General features: G+C 41.5%; 1 protein-coding gene across 24 annotated transcripts in view; it reads left to right on the top strand.

Moving 5' to 3' along the window:
* Positions 1-18,448, top strand: part of rims2a (regulating synaptic membrane exocytosis 2a) — a 183,627-nt gene extending 165,179 nt beyond the window's left edge. For 22 of the 24 annotated variants that reach the window (XM_037783885.1, XM_037783863.1, XM_037783862.1 and 19 more), the window contains 5 exons: positions 13,692-13,833; positions 14,046-14,158; positions 14,850-14,951; positions 15,109-15,248; positions 15,830-18,448. In XM_037783885.1, the coding sequence (XP_037639813.1) occupies positions 13,692-13,833; positions 14,046-14,158; positions 14,850-14,951; positions 15,109-15,248; positions 15,830-16,033 (701 nt within the window). In that variant the 3' untranslated portion in view covers positions 16,034-18,448. Of the gene's footprint in view, positions 1-10,244; positions 10,816-13,691; positions 13,834-14,045; positions 14,159-14,849; positions 14,952-15,108; positions 15,249-15,829 lie in introns of those variants that run through there. The other 2 variants (XM_037783884.1, XM_037783883.1) reach the window with 2 other exon arrangements.
* The last annotated feature ends 7,360 nt before the right edge of the window (positions 18,449-25,808 follow it).

Genomic DNA, 25,808 nt, shown 5'->3' with positions numbered 1-25,808 from the left:
AGGTGCTAAATTTCATATTTAGAGCATTAATATAGCAGCAAACAACTGTTTACAATATAAAGACATAGAGGAGTAATGTCTACCTGAGCAGAGAATGAAGTCGCTCTCCGTCTGTGTGTGTTGTAATCATGTAAAAACATAGCCGTCCGGCCGCGTGTGCTTTTTAGTGCATGTGTTGCCCCACTGGTTAGCTCATGGCCGCTGCACTGCACTGCTTTCATACGGCGGTTACAGCTGATAACACCGTCCCGACCGACGGCGTCATCGCGGAAGCGTATCACCCAGCGTCCGGCTCCCCCCCATGTTAACACTGTTGGCTCTGTCATCAGTGAATGCCTTTGTTTTCACTGTTAGCACCGTTAGCTGCGAGCCACCGACTCAGCCGTCGCCATGTTGAGAGCCATGCAGAAGCAATAGAAATGTTCCCAATCTCGCATTTAGCACCTTTATTAATGGCGCCCAGTTGTTTTTCATTCCAGCATTTCACACACATACAATTGTAATTTAATTATATATTACAATATATTTAATATATATGTAATAATGATAATTTTATTATAAGCACATTAAAAAAATGCAAAAAAAATGTTTTCATATTTTGAAACATAAATTGTAAACAACATAGATTATGAACTGATATGCATTACTGCTCTCTGCAGTTGTTAGAAATGTGTATCTCACATCACCCCTTGTTTGTGGTGAGCATGTGGTGATCTCGCTTTTTGCATAATGAATAACAGGATGGAAAAGGAATATCTCTCTTTAACAATATTGCAGATATATAATAGGCAATTTTTTTCTACCATCTCTATAACACAGCTAGTAGCGTTCTACCTGATAATCCATTTCAGTAGTTTTACCCCATAATGGCCTCTGTCTCAGACTCCTGACGGTGTCCCAGAGACATAATCGACAGCAGCATCGGACTATTAAGGATGAGGACATTACTATCGGACATTAAGGATGAGGAGGTGAACAGTGCAGGAAATACAAGAAATTGGACCTTAATAGGCAAAAGCAGGCGAGGTTGCCCACAGTGATATAGAAATAAAAAAAAAAGATGTAATCAGTGGGGAGGATTCTGAGTATGCGGTACAGTATATATAGTTTCCTGTTCCCCTGGGTGCAGTCATGAGTTTTCTAGCGTGATTCTTCTTACGTCCTACTTTTCTCTACCTGACGCTGAAAGAAGCTCACTATTTGTCCTAGATGTGTCTGTCAGGGAAGGATTAAATTAGGGCATTTCACTCACTTGGTCTAATAAATAGTTTTTTTTAATGAAGGTGACGTAGGATGCCATAGCGTTGGCTCTCAGAAGTAACTTGTAAGCAACCTGTTAAATCATTTTCCTACTTTTGCTTCTAAGAAAAGACAGGGTTTAATAAGATCTGATTTGGGCACTAACCTGACATCTCAAATCACACTGCTAGGGAAACTATTGGTGGTGTTGTGCAGCTAGAGTATGATCCCAGGTTCACTGTGTTCGTTGATAAATGTATAGCTTTACTAAGAGGGAGTATGTATGCCACCGAACTGACTGTGCCCAGAATAGCCAAATGTATAGAGAAGAGAGAACAATGCATTGGCTGCCTCCTCCTTTGTCCCTGCTCCCTCTCCTACAACACGTACTGACATAGTTTGGACCTCCAAAGTCCTCCGACAGACTGTTTTGTATGTGGTAAAATAGCTGAACTTTGAGCTTTCAGCTGAGGTAATTTATCTTGTGAGTTGAGTTGGGTGCCTATATCAGCAGCTCCTCAGCTAGCTGAGGCTGCTAATTAATCTCCTATGGGGCCGGAGCGGACATGCTGCTCTCAGGATGATGCATGAAAGGAACATAGCCGCACAGGTACACACCGAGGCTGCTTTCTCCCCATCCCTCTTTCTACCTCACTTATTCTCTCGTTCCCTCCTAACTGACATTTGTATCTCGCTGTCATTATATCCCCTTCTCTCTGTGTTCATCCTCACTTTCTCATTCCACCTTGTCGTCTCACCTTCATTTCTTCCAGCAGCTCTACGATATTTCTGTCTTTCCCTCTACTCCAGTTTTCTCTCTCCTTCTCTTTTACGACAATTCTGCAGAAGACGCGTGGCTGTTAACCAGCCTGAGCTCTCAGAATGAGCCGTCTCTGCAGTGACCTAAATATGTGTGGATACACTTTAGGAAGGGGAGCTTTTCTACCTTTCCAAATCTATTAATGAAGCAGCTGCAATATACCAAGAATACGTCACGGCACTAAGACCAGTAACCTACATGCACACAATCCTTGTGATAACAGTTTCCTGCAGTGTGGTGTTAAAACTGCACTTTGGTGCAACTGCCCAAGATTGAATACGTTGATTGATGTATGCTATCAAATATGAATCAAGATCCTGTTACTGTAATGCCTATTTCTCAGCTAATGTATTTCTCACATATTTTAGCGTACTGTTAAGCTGTAAAATGAGAAAGTTTGCTCCGGCTGGCGGGCGGTGCTTGGTTTTGGCTCGACTGTTTTCAACATGGCGGCCGGGTCACAAACTTTCTAATTTTACAGCTAAACGGTACACTAACATATGATTCTGAAACAGCAGCGTAACATAATTGTGATTGGCCCCAGTGCAAATTTTTTTCTTGGGCACTCACCTCAAACAGAAGCGCACGCTCGTGCACACACAACCACTCCAGACTATTGCAAAGCAGACAATTGCTAGAAGCTCACCATGCAACTCTCAGACTGCAAACCAGCCTCAGGTCAGCACAACGAACAGCAGCCGGAGACGCGCCAACGCTACCGCCTGCAGCTTTAATGTGTAACATTAGTGCAGTACCCCTATAATATCTCATAGTCTGGACTTCATTTTGACCCTGAGTCGGGCTGGGCAATATATCAATAATATATAGATATCATGATATGAGACTTGATATCGTCTTAGATTTAGGATATCGTAATGTGGCTTAAGTGTTGTCTTTTCCTGGTTTTATAGGCCGTATAACAGTAAATGATGTAATTTTCTGAACTTACTTTAGCTCTTCTATTATTTACCTTTACCCACTTAGTCATTATATCCACATTACTGATGATTATTTATCATTGTGTAAATATTTTTGCAAAAGCACCACTGGTCAACCCTACAATATTGTCATCGAGGTATTTGGTCCAAAATATCAATATATTTGATTTTCTCCATATCGGCCAGCCGTATCTGTTTCTATGGTCACTGTACGTTTTGTTCCAGTTGCTGTGCACCTGCAGCAAAATCTAAACACATTAGGTCAGCATTAAACACCAGACAGTTTGGGGCTGCATTTTGTTATCACGCAGATGAAGTAGCATCTCCAATTAAATGAAGGTGAAGGTTATTTCCCCCGACACATTTTTTATGATATTGCTCTCTTTAGGTACTTCACCGTGCACAAGAATGAAGTACTTTTTTTACGGTATTAGAATCACATGTAAATCTCTACAGTCTCCATCTGAAATGGTTCTATCCAAAGTGCTGTATTAGCATCACTGATGACTTTATGTTTATTCACAAGCTGTGATGTGAATATCAGAGTTGGTGGCCTAAATAATTGTTTTTCCCATTGAGAGCAGCATCTCTCTTAGCAGACAGTGTACTCTGCATTATCCAACAAATTAACCAATGTTCTTGTTTTGAGGATGTTTATCCTGCGTTGTGGTTCAGTAATTACGCAGCAGCATAATTTAGTGGTGAGTGACCTAATGAAAACATAAGGTCTGTTGATGTTAACCCTGGGAATACATGTACAGTAACCCAGCGAGTTGTGGAAATGAAGTGGACATGTGAGCCCATGTGAGTGACCGTACAAATCTCTGGTCTTTGCTGATGTTACCACATATTTACTTTTGAACTGCTGAGAGCACACGTCTTTATTTTTTTTAGCACTGTGGTAAAATCCATGATCACGTTATGTTGTTTTTCTCACAGATGTTCTATTTAACACATCGTATCAAAATTCATTATGGCAGACATGAATTTGAGCAGACTGCAGTACATGCAGGACGAAACACTTCACTGTCACATTTCAAGCCAACAGTTTAATACTAAAAAGATACACTTTTGGGTGGAATATCACTTTAAGAATAATATGCTTTTATCTCTATGAGCTCAGCTTTAAAAGCTGTTGATTCATCCTCTAAACCCCACCATGCTCCACCAGCTGCTCTGTGCTTTCTGCCTGCAGTGTGGCTCGTGCTCCACAGCCATATGTCTCCTTTGCCTGAGTCTGAGGTTTGGACATAACACACTTGTGTAGACGCGTCCCACATTTCAGTAGAGTACATCCTGGTGAACTGGACTAAATATGAACTTCCACCCTACATTTTTAGATTTTTTTAAACTGCTGCTAAAAATATGACTTCCTCTTGTGATTGTTTTGTCTTCAAACGCTGACAGCTCCGCTCTGTAGCTGTCAGTCGAAGAGGAAGCCTGATGAGACACGCACTAAGAAAAATACTGCGGTCAGTGTAGTCATGGAGCGTGAGCATGATGTTCCTGCTCTTCATAGAAATTGTCGCTCATTTCCTCTTCCAGTATGAGAAGTAATCATGCCGTGGTGGCGTGTTTGTGTCGCAATTTTCCCACGCAAGAGAAGTTTTTCTACTTATTACACCAGTTTTTGTTGACAGTAAAAGACAGAGAAGTCAGCTGGGTGATGTCACCGGTCTCTATCAGGATTTTTTTCACATATAAGTCTTGGCAGTATTTAGTTCCCCTTTCTCTCTCTTGTTAGCTCTCCATCTGTTGTACATTCAGTGTTTGCACCACTGAGAGGAGGGAGGCAGCCAACGGGACAGACTGTTCCAACTGCTACACCTCCTGCATTTCACGATTCAAATATGCCTCTCTTATACCTCACACCTTCCACTGAAGGTGTGAAGTGAATGGCAGGACACAGTGTGTGTGTACATGTTTAGGTGTGAATGAAGTATTTTATTATATATGAAACACGAGCTGTTATATCGTCAAGATGATTATAATTTCTCTACTTTCAGTTGCATTAACAGAACGTACAAGATTAAAGGCTGTATTAGTGAATATGTTTATATTACACTGAATCAAAAGGTCTCTGGGAGAAGATAGGACTTGTAATAACAGAGAACTAGCACCCGACTCTGCAGCTTTATGGAGCTTTTTAGCCTCTTTAAGCTCTTTTTTTTGTGTCTTTTAAAGTTGTTCAAGTCTCACTGCTCTCATTAACCTCCATACGCAACATTTTTTCCAGCAAAATAGTCTGATAACCAGACTGCACGCTACTTCCTTTGTACCAAACTGTATACAGACAAAATTAGCAACTAGCTAGTAAAGACAGTGTAACATATAGCAAGTTAAAGATCCCAATATTTTATCGCTGGAGTTGGTGGGGACCAAAACAGAGCTAAAAAATGTGAATCTTGGACTTACATTCTTCAACACAAACATAATTCCAAATGAATGCTAATGTTGCTGTTGTTTCTGAGGGTGTTTTAGGGACTGATCACACTGAGAGGCATCGCTACAGGCGTGGTCGCTTCAAAAACGAAAGAAAGTATGGTCTCTCTCTCTCTCTCTCTCTCTCTCTCTCTCTCTTTCAAGGACAGTAGCCTACATGAAACTATCATGACATGAGATATGAATTCCCCCTACATTGTCACAGTCCAACAGCTGACTAGCCCCACCACATATACCAGCATCAAAACAGGAAGGAAGTGGTAAAGTAGTAAAGTCCACCTCTTGCTTGATTTGATTGGCTGCCTGGGTCAAGTGTGACATTGACGAGAGGTGCGACTACGCGCCTGGCGCTGAAAAGTTGAGATATTTGATATCTAAAGATAGATTTGAAATCTAAAAACTGCTAGAAAAATGCAGCGCAAGACAGGTGCGCACGGCAGGTGCGCGGTACCATAGGAAAACAATGGTTTTGCGGGCGACATGTTTCTAGTGATGCAACTATTCGCTAACACATTATAGGCATAACAACTTTATAAGGTGGTAATATGTCAGGAGTGTGTGTCTCACATTCATACTTGCCAACCCTCATGATTTTCCTGTGAGACTCACATTTTTTATCGCCCTCTCCCGGTTTGCTCCCGAGGTCACAATTCTCCTGTATTTCTCCCGATGTATGACAAATGTTGACACGTTTTTTCTTTTTCGTTATCTCATCCTGTTTCTGGCACTGTACAGCCTGTATAAGCCCGGACAACAATACAGCTACACCTGATGTTGTTTACTGGCAGAAGAGAGCAGCTTGCGACCGCTCGCTACACAACAGTTTGAACTGCGCTCGTCGCTGGGTTCACAACATTACACCACGCAGCGCCCAGTTGGGCTTTGTGCTCGATGCAGGGAGAAGCCCTCAGGGCACGGCGCAAGCCATTGGAAATTGGGTTTCAGAGCATAGTGGTGCTGAAGGGCCTTCAGTGAGTGAGAGATGGAGAGAGTACTAAGAGAAAGAAATACTCAAGCAGGGGCAAAAAAGTGAATGAATATTGATGAATATTGGTTCATGCCAGAGATTCATGCAAGTTCATGCCAGAGGGGCGAATTATTCAGTTTTCTTTCTTTCAATTAATTTGTTGCAGAATATTTATTATTTTACTATTCGTAGTTTTGAAATCCTCCCTATTTTTGAGGTCTCAAAGTTTGCAAGTATGCTCACATTTAGTGGCCAAAAATCTATGAATGCAGCTTTAATGCGTTGTAAAGTGAGACTGAAACAGTGGGAAGCTCAAAGGTGATATCGTACCTTATTTTGTAATTAAAGCTATTTCCCTTTATGATGCTCATCAGATTTGAGCTAGACACAAGAGGGCAAGCTGCACTTCCTGACTGCAGGCCTGGCCTGCATCAAGGTAGGCAGCGGGGAATGTAAACTGAGAGAAGAGAGAGCGTGTTTGCCCACATTTGCGTGCGTACTGGTGCGTGTCCTGGTGCGTGCGCTTTTAAGTGCTCAAACATGTGTATTTGCCTACATCCGTGCATGTGAGTGCCAGGGTTTGAGGCCTCCATTAAGCGGTGTTTACAGTGTGTAGGGCCAGAGTCGCTCTCTGACGCCTGGCCCGGCAGGGGATCATCAATCAGAACGACTTCCGAAGTCTCCTGTCTTTGATCCCTGCTGCATGCCAGACGGATCTTACATACGACTTCTGGGATATTACGCTCTTTTGTTGTTGTAGTGGAATTGGCAGAGTTCTTCAGATTCCTGTCTTCTGAGATGCTTATAATTTGCAGCCGTGTGGTCTCTGTCCTGTAGATTTGAGACTAGATATGTTGTATCTGTACTAGTCATGCTGTTGGGAAATCGGAGAGTACCCTCAAGGCCTTAAATGGAGACCTAGATTCTTACTTTTCTTCTAGCACAATTTTGAACTTGTTTGAAATGCTCTAATCTTTAATAACAAGGATTTTAATTTGTGGATAATGTTAAAGCTCAGGTTGGTAGTGTTCTTCAAAAACATTTTTTGTTATATTAGGTGAAATTCTCATTACATCCTAACAGCAATCAATAAATCAAATGGTCTGACAAAAAAAAAAAATCTGTTATCTGTGGCTGTTGCTGGACTGTAATAAACCCGTTCAATCATTTCATTCGGTTTCGAATCTGTTGGATCGTTTTTAAAATCTCGTGTACTCTCGGTAGTTTCTGAACATTACCAACCCTAGCTTGAAGTATCATCTGGCACATTTTTCATATTCCATCTAGGTTTTCGTGTTGTTTTCACGTGAGGTACAAACTCTATCATCACACTCCTTGAACACACGTTCACGTGCCGTATTGAACAAGAGGACTGTAATTAGGGTTCAAGCCCCGAAGGGGCAGAACCCTATTGAGTTTGTGCCGGTTTATTATTATTATTTGTCGTCTGCCGAATAAGCGCAATTTGCCGTGAGCTGGAATGAGATAGAAACATGAAACTTGGCACAATAACTGGAAATGATGTGCAGCTGCTTCTCAAGAACTATGACCCCAATCGACCACATGGTGGCGCTGTAATTAACTCCCAAAAACGCGATTTTGGATAGGCCACGCCCCTCACACCGTAAGTCTGATTGACTTGAAATTTGACACACATGTCCAGCTCCGTGTGATCTACAATAAAGCCTCTTGGACCACTAAAGTCCGCCTAACTAGATTTTCCGCCACATTTTTGACATCTCCTCCAAAACCGTAGGTCCGATTACTACCAAATTTTCTATGGATCATTATTGGACTAATGTCATCTAAAGTTGCATAAAGCGTGTTGATACCTCATTGCGTTATGAATCTGTTGACCAATGAACTTTAAGAGGGCAGGGCTCAGCACATCAGTTGACCTAACTTCACAAGCCTTTGGCCCATCATCTCCAAGCTTGCAGCATATGTTCACAAGAGTAGTTGAAACATCCGCTGGAAGTTTCATTTAAATCAGCCACTAGGGGGCGCTTTGAGCGGGCGAAAGCTTGAACCCGCGAAATGCCGCTTGCGGCTTTAATTAACCTTATTTTTCCTTCAGGTGTCGCGTGTCAGGTGTAGTGGGTGTTTTGACAGTGGAAAATGTTGAGGTGCCCCCTTTCTTTCTCTCTCTGCCACTGTGCAGTGGGTGGATGGGTAAGAATAAACTGACACCAAAGGTGTGAAAGATGAAACGCACAACACGTGCCAAATGTGTTGTCAGAGTGAACGGCGAGTGGATCTACTGTCGCCACTTATGCAATCCTCTTTGTCTCATCTTTGTTGGCATTTCTTCAGAAAAGTGCAGTTGACAAACCGAATGGTCTAACTGAGCACTTAGATTTACTTTTCAGTTAATTCACGTCGATCGCAGACCTGCAGAACCCTGATTTTGCACTCACCTAACAGCATCAATATTTATGATTTAACAACGAATCAGCAGGCAGAAGATTGTGACTGTCTTTACAAAATTCCATGGCAATCCAGCCAATAGTTTTTGAAATATTTCTGCCAGTATGGCTAAAAAACTTACAAAATACACATGATTCTCTTAAAGATAGAACTTCTCTTTTAAATGAGCTATGTTTTTGATTCATTAAAATATACAAAATATGTAGGTTAATGTCACTCTTAGTTAGCGGGAGCCCTAAATGATACCCTTTCATAAAGAAAGACTCTAAGAGGACCCATTAGAAATGACCCAATTGTTTGTGTTGCAACTGTGTTTGTCCAGTTTCCTCCTAGCTGCAGATGTAAAGTGTTGTTTTTGGCTGCGCTGACCTAGATGAAACCTGCAAATGGACGCCATGCATTATGCGGCTTCTTGGTGGAAGTAGGTTGCAGTGTCTCTTAGGGTGGAACTTTTGCCTTAGTTATAACACTACAGGGAGCTTGCTATATTTATAATTGTCTTGTCCTGTGCCTATTCTGCCAGACACACGTTCAGAACAAAAGCACCGCAGTTGGATCTCTGGCAGCGTGTCAAAGCAGCACACTTTAACTTCATTTGTTACCGAGCTGCTGCAGTAGTGACAGTTAGCAGAGGGGCTGGAAGTTTATTTTAAAGGCATACATTAGCTTTATGTGCTGCCCCCTCACACACTGTGCCAGGAGCAGATTCATCAGTATTTCAGGGACCACCTGTGAGGAAATCTTGTCTCTTAACACCACTGTTGTGTCTATCTGCTCTGGACTGTGTAAAATAGGCTGACCTCAGGTGGCCCCAAATGGTAGAAATAAACCGAGAAAGAGGTTCATGTTTAGATAAGTTTGACAAAGAGCTTGTCAAGTGTGGTTTGGGATTAATCAAGGGGGAAAATGAATTTCTCGTAACACAACAAAGCTGTGTCACAGAAGCTGTGGAAAAGAAGACGGATGAAGTGTTCAGGTTGAGCACGAGGATACGATCATCCGCTTCACATTCTGCAGCAGCTCTGAGAAACAGCCAGCAAAAAAGCAAAGTGAATTCCTCCCAACACACGCAGCACAGCCGTGGCGATGTAGTTTTGGATGACAAACAAAATAAAGTAGCAGTGAGTTTGGCACGTGAGCACTGAGTGACTGCCATGTGGCCGAAGCCCTCTCATGGAGAAGCAGGGCTGTTGGCAGAGCTAATGACAGCTTGTTTTCACTGGCCTCTGTGGATAAGATGGGGGAGATGAGGGAGGGATGGAGAGAAAAAGGAGAATAACAGGGATGAATAGCACAAAAGAAACAAAACAGCAAGCAGAGGAGATCAAAAAAGAGAAAAGCAAATGATAAAAGAAGAGGTTAAAAAAAAATGAAGTGAGGAGGAGAGGGGAGGAGAGGAGAGGAGAGGGGAAGAGAGGGGAGGGGGGGGGCTCAGTATCTCTGGGTAGAGCTCGTTTACCCGCAGAGCCAGCCGAGGTGCGCCTGAGCAGCCCGGCTTTCTGATTGGTGGTGCGCGATGCAGCTCTCTCCCCTCCCCCCCGTGAAGAAAGAGGTGCAGTAGGAACGTCAGACCCAGACAGCGCAAGACTCGGCTGCTGAAGCAACATTTTTTGTGAAGCTCTCCCTGAGATGCAGTCTACGGAGCATTTAGGGACAGACTAGGTGATAGTGCAGACCTGTTCTCTTACAGTCATAGAGTCATCCATCTACTGCTGGACTTAGGAATTTATCAAACAGATCAGATTTTGTAACCTTCATCAGTAAGATCTAGAGAAGGCAAAGCCTACGTCTAGTGCATTCGAAATCACCGCATTGACAAGGACGCCCGCCGGTCACCATGGGCAGGCAGGGGCATGATACCTCTGCTGCGGTCCCTGGGATGCGCATCCAGCGCTCCCAGAGCAAGATGAGCCTGTCTGCATCCTTTGAAGCGCTGGCAGTCTATTTCCCCTGCATGAACTCCTTCGATGAGGAGGACGGAGGTAAGATGACATCTGGGGAAATGTCCCAGCAGCAGCATCAGCTGCTGGCTGGCTGGAGGGGGCAGCAGTGCTGTTTAAACTGAGGGATGGCAATAGAGAGGGATGTGATGGATGTAGGATTAGTGGGAAGATGCAGAGGTATTGATCGTAGGGGAATTGAGGCAGCGATGTAATTAGTTTAATTAGGATGACAGTTCAATTAGGATAATAATGTGATGCTTGAGCTGTGTGCGACATAATAAACTGAAATTTAACATCTATGCCCGCATCTCAAGAGTAGTCACTCATCATGCAGGCTTGTTGTGAACTACTGCTTCTGTTGTTGCTAGTGCCGCTGGTGTTGATGTTAACATGGATGCTTATACTCTACTCATGCTAGTCAATATCCCCTTGATGATTTAAAAATCTGGCTCCATGAATGAAAACAAAAGGATTTAGTAGCTGGACTGAGTCATTGTTTAGTATCTTGTGGGCGGTGATATTTATTTAGCTTTAGTGGAATTCAACATCGCTCTATGACTGAAGTGATGACTCCTACTGTATGTGTTTCTATTTATGCCTCCCGAGATGCTCTCATCATTTCCTATTCTAGTGGCAGGGGATTTATTCACAGAGAAATAGAATAGGTCATGGATTTGCAACGCAGAAGATTGACTCTTTTATTATCTACATACTTTTGCCTGTTTTTTTAGCCACAGCTTCACACACACACTTCTCCTCACACTCCCACTGTTTGGCCAGCGAGCAGTTCTCCACTAGTCTTTTCCTGTCTGGTGAGGCCCAGATTTGAGGGCAGTGACCTTCTGGTGACGAGCCAGCCTGTCTGACTTTTAGGCCGCGTCCGTTTCATGTTGCCAGATACTTTACAAAAGTGCCTCGCCGCACACATTGTCCAACTGGTGTTGATAATGCTCCCGTCTTTGACACGTTCACCTCTTCTGCTGCTGCGTGAAATGCAGTAGTGTTTGTGTTTGTGTCTATGATGTAGATACGTATGTGTTTATGGATGGGAACATGATTTTGGAGTCTTTAAAGTCTATACCATGGTGTGGTCATGGATCAATCTATTGCGATTTGAAAAATGTCAGCAGTCTTTTGTTGACGTTATTATTGATCACCCATTCATTGATATTATAGTAAGTATAGTAATGGCTGCATGTCTGTGCAGTATAGTAATCATAATCAGCAGTATAAATGATAACATATGCATCTCATAATTTGTGCAACGAGCATGAAAACTTGCTTAAAAACGGTGTGTTTTCAACGTTTATTGATAAAAATCCGACTGGCTGATTTGATTGGCCGAGGTCTGCAAGCTGCGATTTGCTACAGACGTCAGAGACGACCTCTGCGGCTTCATCTCCTATTGTGAAGTGTGTGAAGAGCAGGAAGAGGAGGCGGAGGCCAGCTGAATGCCTGAGATCTCAAGGCTGAAAGGCTTCATGTGTGTTTATGCCAGTGTGAGACGGGACACAGCGAGGATCATCTCTCTTCTCCTCAGTTAGTCCTCTGACTTGACGAGGAAGGAGAGAGGAAGGAGAGTGAGGTGCCACACAGGGGACCGATGATGAAGCTGGATTAGGAACGCTGTAGTCTCGATGGGTTTCATCAAAACTAACCGGGAAACGATTAAGTGAAAATGGCATAAGGTCTATGGATTGTTTGTCACGATTTTACATCTGAGTGATTCAAAAAGTGACTGTGCAAATTATTGTTGCCTGGCTTTGCAGTGATTATCTGACATCTGGGAAATAACATGATGCCCTCATTTTTCCATTCATTTAATTACAGATGTGAAAAGCAGAGATGCAATAACATTTCGTAAAATGTGTCTGATTTCATTTCAAGCTCCTAATCATCAACGCTGCATGTTGTGATGACTTGCTCTATGCTCAGAGTGAAGTAGGGCTGCTCCCTCTTAGTCGATTAGTCGACTAATCAGTCGTTTGGGTCTTAGTCGACTAAGATTTCTTTAGTGGATGAGTCATTTTTTAATTCTTTTTTCATGCTGAATGACTTATTTCTAAGAAACTCATGTTTACATCTCTGGTAAACACAAAGTGGTGCTTTTGTGTGATTCTTTGTGGAGAAACTCAGCTATACAGATCTGTCGATTAAATCAACTAAGCGATTGGTCGTCAAAATCCTACGAGTGTTCGTCGACTAAGAATTTCTTTGGTCGAGCCCTAGAGTGAAGGAGAATTTGCTCGCCTTTTTCTTAATGGGATATAAAATGAACATAATTTTGCACAGTATGTGTCGTGTGTGTGCTGGTTGCAGGTGTGTCTCTAGTGGTTGAGCATTCATACTTTTGTGTAGGTGTGTGTACGTCTACCACAGGCGAAGCCACGTGGCCTGGCCCACGCGCAAACACCCTGTCAGGGAGGCTGGGTGGAGATGAGCAGCAGCAGGGTTAATGGTTGGAGTCAGCTGTCGACCTGGATCAGTTAGGATGGGGAGGTGGGGGGCATACGCTGGATGTTTATGGGTGGAGAATGGACTCACTACGGCTCCCACAAGACCCCCGTAGGCAGTCGGTAGCAGAGACCAGAGCAGGGCTGCACATGTTCAACAGATACACCTTCTGTAGAGCTTGCTGATTTGGTGACCTTGTTTAATTGTTGTGTGAAATTGCCACAACGCATCCCAGAATAAGCCATGCTCACGTTTTCATTCACAGAGTAGTCCTTGTGTTTTTGCTTCCCCTCTGGAATGATTTCTCTAGTAGCAGACGAAAGCACAGGAACATCAGTAATAATCCGTGTGAGTGCAACTCGCTGTGTGAGTCACAAAATGATGCAATGCCGTGGATTGACAGTCTCTCGCTCTCCCTCTCTCTCTCTTTTTCCTTTTTGCCTGTGTCATTGTGTGTTCAGAAGCAGGCGGTAAGAAGTTACGCAGCACGATCCAGAGGAGTACAGAGACGGGCCTGGCGGTGGAGATGAGGAGCAGGATGACTCGGCAGGCCAGCCGGGAGTCCACAGACGGCAGCATGAACAGCTACAGCTCCGAGGGAAAGTAAGGAGACTCGTAATCTGAGGACAGTCAAAAAGCTCCGACACACATATTTTCCTGGGAGCAGTTTGAACATACACAGCAAACACCGCAAAACTTGATTTGGTTACTCATATTATGCTTCTTAATCCTCATGATATTTAATAGGCTGCAGCCGTTTGCTTCGTCTTCTATCAATATCTCTGTGGTAACCGGTGTGTCTTTCTCTGTTTCAGTCTCATCTTCCCTGGTGTGAGGCTCTCCTCAGATGCCCAGTTCAGTGACTTCTTGGATGGTCTCGGCCCCGCCCAGCTGGTCGGACGACAGACGTTGGCTACCCCACCTATGGGTGAGAACAAGAATCCTTTTATTCAGTACATTCATGGTACCTGGTAATCCTCGGAATAGCTCTTTGCACTAAGAAAGGAAAATGTCAATGAAGCAAGGTCAAAGGTGCTCTACGTGATATCCAGAGCATTAATATAGCAGGAAACAACTGTTATCTATGTAGAGATATAGAGGAGTAATGTCTACCTCAGCAGAGAATGAAGTCACTCTCCCACTGTGTGTGTTGTAATCTGAGCTTCTCCGTGCTTTGTTGACATAGCCGGGCCGGCTGCGCATGCGCATAGCCCCACTAGCTAGCTCAAAGTCATCACTCTGCACTGCTCTCATACGGCAGTTACAGCGCTGTCTCAACCGACGGTACCATCGCGGAAGCAGTGCACACATCCTCCAGTTCCCCCCCAGGTTAACACGGTTAGCTCTGTCAACAGTGTTGCCTTTGTTTTCACTGTTAGCAATGTTAGCTACGAGCCACTGGCTCGCCCTGTTGAGCGCCGTGCAGAGGCAATAGAAATGCTCCCAATCTCGCATTTAGCACCTTTAATAATCTTGCAAGTCTTACATTATTATATTCCTTATATACTGTAAAATAAATAGATATATACATATACCTCACTAACTTATAAATTTACCTTATATGCTGATAAATATCAAGTCAGCAGTGTGCTAAGCGTTTTGTTATTTTTGTGATTCAGGTGACATCCAGATCGGTATGGTGGATAAAAAAGGAGCACTGGAGGTGGAGATCATCAGAGCCCGTGGCCTTGTGGGAAAACCAGGTTCCAAGGCACTGCCAGGTAACTTAAGCTCTCACACTGTCATTATGACAAATATTTAAATTCAGCGTAAATGTTGATATACAATGAATGAAAAATCATGTTCCTTTAGGGCTGTGCGATAAGAATAAGAGGCTGTGCATATTGTAACATTTTCTTTTCTCTCCTCTCTTCTCAGCACCATATGTAAAGGTCTACCTTTTGGAAAACGGAGTCTGCATAGCCAAAAAGAAAACAAAAGTAGCAAGAAAAACCTTGGACCCTCTTTACCAGCAGCAACTGCCGTTTGAGGAGAGTCCAGGAGGGAAGGTTTTACAGGTAAGAAAGTTCTCACAGGAATTAAAGCAGAAACTCTGAATCAATCTTACTAAAACAACTTAAAGAAGACCTATTATGCTTTTGTGCTTTTTCCCTTTCGATTAGTGTGTTATATAGTTTATAGCAAAGTCCACGCCAAAGTGAGTTACTCTCCCCCACAGAAACACTGCTCCTGAACTGCCTGAAACGCCTTAATTGAAGTCCCGCCTTTTCTTCCATAACGTGGTGATGTCACCCAGTAAAACATTTGCATAATACCTGCCTAGTGGCTAGTTTGGCTCACCCTAAAACAAAGTTAGTTAGAGCGGAGCTGGAGTGGAGTCTGATGAGTTTGGCTCAGTTGACCAATCAGAGCAGACAGAGCGTTTCAGACAGAGGGTGAAAAGAGGAAATGCAGCACAGCCGGTATGAGAAAAGTAAAGCGTTTTTTGAACATTAAAGCATGTAAACATGTTCTAGTAGAAACCCCAAATACACGTATGCAACTGGAAATAAGCATAATAGGTCCTCTTTAATTTGTCACCGTTTCAACTTGTCTCATCCTTTTGATTAATTTCTTTTTTCTGTGTTCTTCTCTGCAGGTCATCGTTTGGGGCGACTACGGACGTATGGACCATAAATCATTCATGGGAGCAGTTCAGATACTGTTAGATGAGCTGGACCTGTCCAACATGGTGATTGGCTGGTTTAAGCTCTTTCCTCCTTCCTCACTGGTGGACCCTACTCTGGCCCCACTGACAAGAAGAGCTTCCCAATCCTCACTGGACAGTTTCTCTCGATCATAGCAGCGTGTGGACTGATAGCGTTGTTGTAGCAGCCAGTGTTGCGATTACAGGTCACGCCCCCCGGTTACACTGCATGCTTGATGTTGTGTCTTCTGAGCCTGTTTCTAGGGGTGCAAAAAACGTGATCCTGTGTTTTGAGCAAAAAACGTTGCGCACATTGTGCACGTGGCGAAGCGTTGTCGCAAGCGCCTGGCGGCCGGGATTGCCGGGTGTTGTTGTTGTTTGTTGGAGGAAGCTGGAATGAACTCCTTAGCACGAGGAATCCGTCAGTTCCAGGTTTTCATCCAATTCGAAGCCATGGGGGTCAGTACTGGGAACCGCTAAACGAGTTCTACAGAAGCCCTTTTCGAATGAAAAATAAATGTTTTGCTTTCTTTTTTTCTTTTTTTTCTTTTTGTTTTCTTTTTTTTTATGTCAATGTACTTGTATCTGAAGGGGGTGACAGTGTTTCTAACCAGATGCTTGGTCACGCCACGCCAACAGACCTAGCTGTGTAGATGGAGTTTCGGAGACCATCACTTTGGGTGAGGTGTGTCCCAGCTTGTATCCACACTCCCCCAAAACCCCAAAAGAAATACCCTGCATACTCTAGGTTTATGTACTGAATCAAACCGTACTGGTAAATCACCAGAAAGACTTCAAAGTTAATCAGAGGCAATATTGAAGTGGCTACCATCAACACTCCAGGATATACAGTAACGATCCAAACCCCATGAAAAGATGTAAAATCTACCATCATTCTTTCTCTGTTGATATATTGTATGAAAATTAAATGAGAAAAAAATATTTTTTTCCCTTTTAGTTCATTTGCATGGACACAAATTTAGCTGAATTAAAAAAAAAAAAAAAGAAAGAAAATTATTTTCTTGAGGCTGCAACTTGCAAAAAAGATGAAGAAAAACAAAACAGATCAGCCATTTTCAACAATTTATATTATTTTTAAAGATAAATTTCACTAGTGCATGGTTTTCAAGGGGAGTGAATGCAACATCGTGATTAAAAAAAACAAACATTGTTTATCATTCTTTAGACCATTCATGAGTCTGTGTTTTGCAGACATGCAGATAAGGGAAACTTAAAGGAAACTTTTGGAGCTATTTAACAGAAAATGTTTATGTGACAAAAAGTGATAATGAAAATAAATGTAAGTTATTTATTTCATTGTAAAAGGCTCATGCCTTATAAAGATAAACATTATGTGCAAATTGTACATGTTTCTCTTTTTCTTCCTTGTCCCAGGGTACTTCTCATTGTACTATTCATCGCTACCATCGTTCAGTCCCCTGATATTGTCCAGATTTTAGGACTGTTGGTTATTTTACAGTTCTGTATTGTTTCAGTATGTATTTTATTTTGGATTTGATTTGTTTAACAAGCATGTTGAAAAGGATTTTCTGCAACATGGCTTGGGCACACCTTACAGTAACTCAGCATGTTTTGATAAAGATGATATTTGGAATTTTTGCAGTTTCTTGTACAGTGCATGTCAACTTCATTACTTTTCTCCCTCACCTTAAAATTGAACTCTACGGCAAATTAGTTCTTGGTCTTCTGCGGCCAATTATTGAAGTTTTAACAAAAACATTCCACCCCCAAGGTCATATTTTCTTTCAGGTTTTTGAGAAAAAAAAAGTGACAAGGAAAATATTTTATATTTAATGGAGGTTGACGAAACAGTTGTGATTGCAAGTGTATTTTATTTCAGTATTGTTGACGAACATGCAAAAATAATCTGTATTGGTACAGCAAGAGGTCTATACCTAATCAAGAGGCAGCAAACATGCAAGAGATGTATGTTGCTGTGGTTCAATTCTACAGGCACTGTTTGTGAAGATGAGCTAATCACAAGTTCAAATAACAAGGGATATTGCCACAGAAAATGTTTTTTTTCTTGTTTTAATGAAAATGAAATTAATTTACTATATTTTTGTTAGTTTTATTTAAAAGCCAAGACCAGTTTATTTTTTATTTTCTATTTTTAGTAATTATAAAATACTTCTCATGTCTGGGAAGTATATGAATCTTATAGTTGCAGTATGTCTGAATGAAATTGAACTGAGGCATTATTCCTTTTCCATATGACGATGATGCATTTTAATGTCCAAGAAAACCTTGTCGCTGTAACAAGCTACAGTATATATTTTCATTTTAATTTTCATTGTACATACCTTTAGATGTCAGAATTTGAATAAACAAGCTACCATGGCTAGATTGATAGACTCTTTTGGAACAGGAAAAATGCCTCACATGATGACAAAGACATATGTTATTTATCCTTTTGAATGCCTTTTAATTTTCTCTTTTTGGTGCAATGTGTTAATGCCAAGGCTATGTCTTGGTTAAGTATGGTTGAGTACAGAGATTTATGTAAGTTATTTTTCAAATTAAAAATAAAAAAATTGATATTACACTGATGCCAAGAGTCGGGTGATGATAAGATACACACACACACATTTACTCTCACGAGTGTAACATGCTTTCTATGGAAACTGCAGAAAAACTATGAACTGATCAGATTTTGGTCACGGTCACTCTGACTTTACGTCCGTCCCATTCATCTCAGGAATACCTCGAGGGAATTGTATTACATCTGACATCCACTTGGACCAAAGAGTATAGAACCAAAGAGGCAAAACTCTGGTGCTTTTTTGACAATGGCCGCTAGATGGCGCGGCAGTAGTGCTGGCGCCATTTTGGACCGAAACCGACAATGAGTCTGTGGCCATGGATGTATAAAGAGACGACTGTAAATCGGGATCATTATTTTTTAGGTAAATCAACTTCCCAGTAGGAACACTTAAATAATCCTCATTTAAATCATTATGTCCAAAAGTAGTAAAATGAACTAACAGCTGAATCCAGAGTAATTTTTCTCGACATAATTAATGTGCATCAGACCCACGGGACTGCGCCGCCCTGCACGCTGATATGACATATCCGGTTCTGTTTCCTGCTAGCTGTATGCAGCTATAATAATGGATCTATTGGCTGTAATTCATCACTTTTATTATCTTCTAATACACCCCTGGGCTGGATGCTGTAAGCCTGTACTGTGGTGGATGTATGAACATCTCTGTTCCCAAACAACCGGCTATCGGCCAGTAGCTAGTAGTGCTAGTAGCATGACATCAACAGAATTTAATGTAGTTGTAGGCTATTAACTAACACGCAGGGCAAAAGCACAGTACATAACCTCTTCTATATCCATGGTCTGTGGTCTATTAGACATCCATTTTGGAGGTTCGATGTTTGAGGAAAGAGTTTGAGATTGCTCTCAATCTGTGTGCTGGATTTTTCTAACTTCCATTTATGTCCATCGCTCACTTTATGCTCCTCTGGGAAGCAGCCCGGCAAAAAAGTAAGTAAATAAATAGTTATAATAGTATGCATATTTATGATATTTTTATGGTTCAACACAGGCCATTTTGGTAGAGACATTAAAATTAGAACAATAGAAGAGAAATAATTTTGTCTTACTTTTATATCGCACTTTGCAGGTGGATATTTAACTGGCGTCATTATGGTAGTCGACTCGATTACAGTCCAAAATGGCGGAGGCGCAGGTCTGCTGTTCGGTGCTGGCGTTGCAATGGAACGTGTAATTGACTTTCACTACTTAACAATATACTGTACGTTCTTTGCTTGGACACAAGGAGTGGTTAAGTAGTCAAAGGTCACTGTGACCTCACAAAACGTGTTTTTGGCAATAAAAGAATTAATGTTATTGATGACAATTTCACACAAATGTCTAATAGGAAAAATGATGAATGGACAGAAATGCCATGGGTTTCCCGTTTTTTTTTTTGTTGTCACAATCAAAAAACTAAAAACGAGAGGACCAAATTTAAAAAATGGTCCAGTTTTGTTTTTTGCAAATGAGTTTTTTCTTTTTTCCGAATGAAGTAAGGCAGACACGTGACACGGAAGTAAAAGAAAATATATCAAAATAAAAGCTAAGAGAATAGGATGGGCATTGTATAGAAGTCCAATCTCGGAACACATCGGTTTGACGACGATAAGCAGACATTTGCATCCATATACAGATATACAGTTATAGAAATTAATAAAAGTGTAACCTTATATAAGCTCTGTGCATAACGGCATAACTGTAACGTTAGTCCGCTGACTTCCGGTTTCCTCCATGCGGCCATATCGTTAACGTCACCTGCTTCGTAACATGATGGCATACTTTTCGCGATGCTTGCAAGATTTACCACTGATAAATGTCAACGATGGGTATGGAATTGTAGCCCATCCTGTAGCCTAGCTTGATGTCTGTAACATTAATCTCGTTGTTTTTTTTCATCGAGTTTGTCTAGATTGAAAGACAGAGGACAGACAGTATGTGCATTTTAATGAACCGACTTTGTATTTGTCCTCAGTATCAAAGAAAGACGAGGCCGGGTGTACGTTAGTGTGTGTGAGGGCGTCGTGCTACAGGTGTTACGGTTTATCAGGCGACCCTGTTAACTGGCGACTTTCAGCCGAATGAGTCTGTGGTTGTCGTAGTTACGGCAGCTGTTAAAAGCAGGAAGAGAATACGTAACTGTCCTCGTGAACGCCTCTTTGTTTAGCATTTCATTACAATGTTTAAACATACCGGATTCGTCTTTGGAGCTTTGGAGTCTTGTTTGGGGAAACGTGTCTGCTATATTCTACTCGCGTTTGGAACGTTGCTTGTTATGATGAATATGTTGAAAACAGGAAGAGTAGCGTTGCTTTTCCTGTTTTCAACATATTACGGAACATAAACAACACATTACGGGATTCAAACTCATTCTAAAAGCACAACTTGTGTGACAGACGGGAGTTGTGCGCCACCAGCACTGGGATGATCACAATGAATGTCATATTTAACTCAAACATCATCCGCTAAGTAGTCGCTCTGAGACGCAGAAGGCAGCCAGATTAACTTGTGACCACACTGTCCGTGTACTTCAGACCTGAAAATCTGATTTCCAACACAAATAAGTGTCTGTTTATGTTTATGTTGTTGTATTCACGTGGAAATATTGAAGTTTGAAGATCTCGCATCAGCTGCACGATAAAGAAAGTGTTTCAGACCAAAAATGCACTAGATTGAGAATTGACCCAGACAACAACACAGAAGTCAAACACTCACGTTAATTTATTCAGGAGAGGGCAACAAATTTCACTTGTAGCCAATCAATCTGCACAACATATGACCCTCTCAAGGAGAAAACATACTATTTACTCATGGTGGATTACTGGAACAAAAACATTTAACATGGTGTGCAAGCCAGACACAAAAAGTCCTCATGCCTGTCATCACACACCCAGTGATACCAAAGGCTGCATGATGTGCATTCAATCTGAAAGTAAATAGATAAATTGGATTTGTGATAAATTAAGAATGCACTCTCCATGTAAAAAACTTTAAAGCCTTCCTAGCCAATGATCAACAGGTTCCTCTGAGGGTTCCCTTTCCCCAGGGTCCTTTTCTCCACATGCCCTGCACAGGTCTGTCAGGTCGTCTATTAAGATATTCAAATTTCACAGTGGGTTAAGTATAGGCAAATGTTACAACAACTACACAACTATAACAATTGTTTGAAGCTTACCAGAATCATCCATCAGTCTCTGATGGCTATTTGTGTTGGCAAAGTGTTTATGCCATTCTCATCCACAGCAAAGTCCATGCTGTCTCCAGTTAAGAGACACTCGGCTACCTTAAAATACAGGTCAGTGTTATTTGAGTCCTTTTTAAAAAGTGTTTAAAGGCTTACTAAGGTACATAATCTTACTTTGCAAACTAACACTCCACAAGATGTGGAATCTTGCTGACTGAGAAACTGTGTCACACATTCATCATGATGTGTTGACACTCTTTTTCCACATGAAAGCCCTAAAGCAAAAAATAAAACATTTTGTTACTTGCAAATCAGAAACTAAATGAAACACATGAGAATAAATCATTGATTTGCTCACCTTGTTGAATCCCTACATTGTTTTAATTGATTAGAGGTGGCTCCAAATGGGTCGATAAACACAGCCCGTCCTTCATTTGGATACATGGCCTTTTACAGATAGGATACTTTAACATACAAGATTCTCAGAGTTGTACATTTAGTTGCATAAATTGCATTAATTTAAGTGCACTTACTACTAGAGTCCAATGATGATTGTTACATACAGCCCCGACCAGGGTGTCCCATTCCCTTACGTTGAGCTGCAAGTGATAATTTTAGTTTTTAAGATTGCATAATTGTAACTAACACCTTTAAAAGCAACCATTATCCTTACCTTTCTCATTCCCCTTGATGCACCAATCCATATCGCTGTCATTTCAAAGGTGTCAATGACTCTGACAGGCCTTTCAATACTTTTTGCCACCCACAGCAAGTAGGCATTGACAATCTACACAAAAAAAAATAATCAAATTAATTTTCATGTTAAAGAGGAAAAACCAGAAGCAGTTTAGCAAACAATACCTACCTCACTTTCCAATTCCTTCCCAGGTGCCAGCCTCTGGAGATCCGCAGTAAAAAGTTTGTACGGTACCACTTTTGCCCACAGTATCTCCCCTTTGATTTTAAATATATCCTTTAGAGCTGGAAATTCCGAACATTTCAGTCATTTAAATTATCAATGAAATTATATATATAGAGTATGTCGCATTATACTTGATGTCACATTACTGAATGGGACGTATACCCTTACTATGGGTGGGTTGAGTCTCTCCTGATGATGTGGCAGGTGGAGGATCAAAGGAGTGAGTGGCAGGAGTAAGGATGGCAGCGTGGGTTTGAGAGTTTGATGGGTTTGATTGAGGAGCAATTTGTTCAGAAGGGTTTGAGGGGCTGGACGGTGGTTGACGGAGGGGGGAGGGAGCTAAAGGAGACTTGTTATTTTTTGCCAGCTTTGCAGGAATCCTCTCCTCTGGTTCTGTAAATTGAATTATTTGATCTAGGTTGGCAATGGTTTTGGTTGAGTTGTTACTCAAACTAACAACTTTCCCCTGAATTAAAGTGAAGTGAATGGTCCAAGCATATCAGTTTCAATCCTTTTCTCTGTTGTTCTCTTATGTTTTGTTTCAGGACGACATCTCCCACTTGAAAATTGTCCTGCTGTCCTTTTTCATGCTTGTGCTTACGGATTTTGTCTTGCGCTTTCTGTACATTATCTTGGAATGCCTTGTGGACAGTTTTTTTGTTTGGCAAGTCCCTGGAATAGCTCCTCCCTGATCATGAAACCCTCCACTTTGTCAGTTGTCACCTAAAGTATAAAAAATGCCAAGTGGTGTTAGAGTCCGAGCTATTTATCCAAGGAATCATGACCATAACCCCTTGACTCCAAACCAAATAGAGCCACTTAGCTCGTACTCCTTTGGCACCTCCGATGGCTACCTGGCCTCTCTGCCAAACATTAAATAATAAGGACTATACTGAGTCGTCAACTGCTTCTTTGTCCTTAGTCCAAACATGGTGGCCTGGAGGTACTCATCCCATTTTGGTGGTTTATTTCGGGCGAGTTTACCGAGAGACCTGAGAAATAACAGCAGGCATTTTTATATCAGTAATTTATTCCATACAGTTTGTCGAAAAAAAAAAAAAGTCATAGTATAGTATGTCGAAAAAAAAAAAAAAGTCATAGTATAGTATGTCGAAAATTGTCATGAATAAAAGTCATAGTATAGCATGTCGAAAAAATAAAAAAAAGTCATAGTATAGTATGTCGAAAAAAAAGTCATAGTATATGTCGAAAATATAAAAAAAACAGTGATAGTATAGTATATTGAAAAAAATAAAAAAGTCATAGTGTACTATGCCGCAAAAACAAAAGCCATAGTATGTCTAAAAATGTCTTGGAAAAAAATGCCATGGTATAGTATGTCGAAAAAAAAAAAAAAAGTCATAGTGTAGTATGTTGAAAAAAAGTCAAAGTATAGTATGTCGAAAAAAAAAAAAAAAAAGATTGTTTAGTACGTCGATAAAATAAAAAGTCATAGTATAGTATGTAGAAAATTGTCATGAATAAAAGTCATATTATAGTATGTCGAAACAACTTTAAAAAAAAAAGTGATAGTAAAGTATGTCGAAAAGATTAAAAAAAAGTCATACTATAGTACGTCGAAAAAAAGCCATAGTATAATATGTCACAAACATTTAAAAGAAAGTCATAGTATGTCTCAATATTTTTTTAAAACGTATTTGTACAGTATGTCGAAAAAATATATTTAGCTCTACTGGTGTTACCTTACTCTGAGTTCGTCCAGCTTGTCTGAGATCTTGTCTCGGAGGCGGCTGAGCTGTTTCTGATGAGCCTCCCTGTGGTTCTCCAGCTGCTTCTCCAGCGTCTTTTGGAGGACGGAGACGCAAAAAAAACACATTACAGACACACAATCATTAAAATATAGTTATCATGTCATTTGACTGTTGCAGTTTCCAGCTGTGTACAGACGGTGGTGTTTTTCAGGTTCACCTCTCCTCAACTTGATGTCCTCGTCTCCAGCCAGTCTGCTGCTCCTTCCCCAACACTTTGTGTCTTTTCTCTGGCCCTGTTCAGACCTGGTATTAACATGCGTCCTGAGTGATCGGATCACAAGTGGACAGCTCTAAATACAGGTGTGAACACACTCGAGACCCATTGAGGACGCATTGAGATCCGATCACTCAGACCACATTCAGAGGTGGTCTGGGCCACATATGGCCCCATTCTTTTAGCAGTGTGTACACAAATGTGTCCTGGGCCACATTAAGGACCTCCTACTCAACTGACGTCCCGCTGGGATCTGCGGGTCTCTGCGGGTCTCAGCGCTCCTCAAATGAATAGCTGGACAGACGAGAGCGCTCGTCTACCTCACAGCATGAAACCGGCTCCTGTGCTCTACTGTATTCTGTCGATACAACTGTATTTTATTAAAATATATCTTATCTATAGGCTACATATCTACAGACTGGGCATGCGAAGTGCATTATTATCATACTGTCGGAGATGTGTCTGTGTTTTTGTTCCAGTGCTTTGCACGGAGCTGAATCCCCGGCTCTCTGAAATTCTGTACCCCGCTGTTGTCTGGCAAAGGCAGCGGTGCCTGCGGCACAGAGTTCCCCGGGGACCGTCGGCACAATAACCTTATATTTGTATGTTAATAAAATGTACCCAAATTCACGAATATGTAGGATATTACTACTGACATTCATGTAACATTACATCACAACATCTGCTGTATAAGCCATGTGTTTGCCAGGTGTGAACAGACGTATTGAAAGCGTTCCAGTAGTGATCCCATCACTCAGGATGCATGTTAATACCAGGTCTGAACAAGACAAATGAGCTCCTTTAATGGGCTGTAAGGTCAGCTTCAGGTATTCTGAAGTTCTGAACATCAGAGAGACAACGATATTGTCTGCAATCCTCAATAAATAACAGAACATACGAGTCTCACACACAGTCAAAAGTTGGCCTCGTATCAGCCCTTTGTTTTCTTCTGCTTTTTTGGTTAAAAAATAGGGATGACTGGGAAATGACGAATGACTGAGGTTTGAGGAGACAGAAGAGTTCCTGTTTTAGCCGTATTTAAGGAGGCTGCGAAAGGCATGCATGAGAATAGATGTCAAGCTCTACACCGCAGGTTTGTACTGATTTCATTAAATGAATGTTCATGTATAGGCTACAGCATTTTCTCATTCAAAATGTCTTCTTTCAGATTTAAATTTTGACAGAAAGGTTAAGCAAGTATCTGATCATGTAACTTCTATTTTTCAATGCGTACTCCAGTGTTTGGTTCCAACCACTATCTTCTTCAGTGTCCAGG

Source organism: Sebastes umbrosus, chromosome 11, assembly GCF_015220745.1.
Source record: "Sebastes umbrosus isolate fSebUmb1 chromosome 11, fSebUmb1.pri, whole genome shotgun sequence".
Taxonomy (NCBI): Eukaryota; Metazoa; Chordata; class Actinopteri; order Perciformes; family Sebastidae; genus Sebastes; species Sebastes umbrosus.
This window is presented reverse-complemented; position numbering and strand designations above follow the sequence as displayed.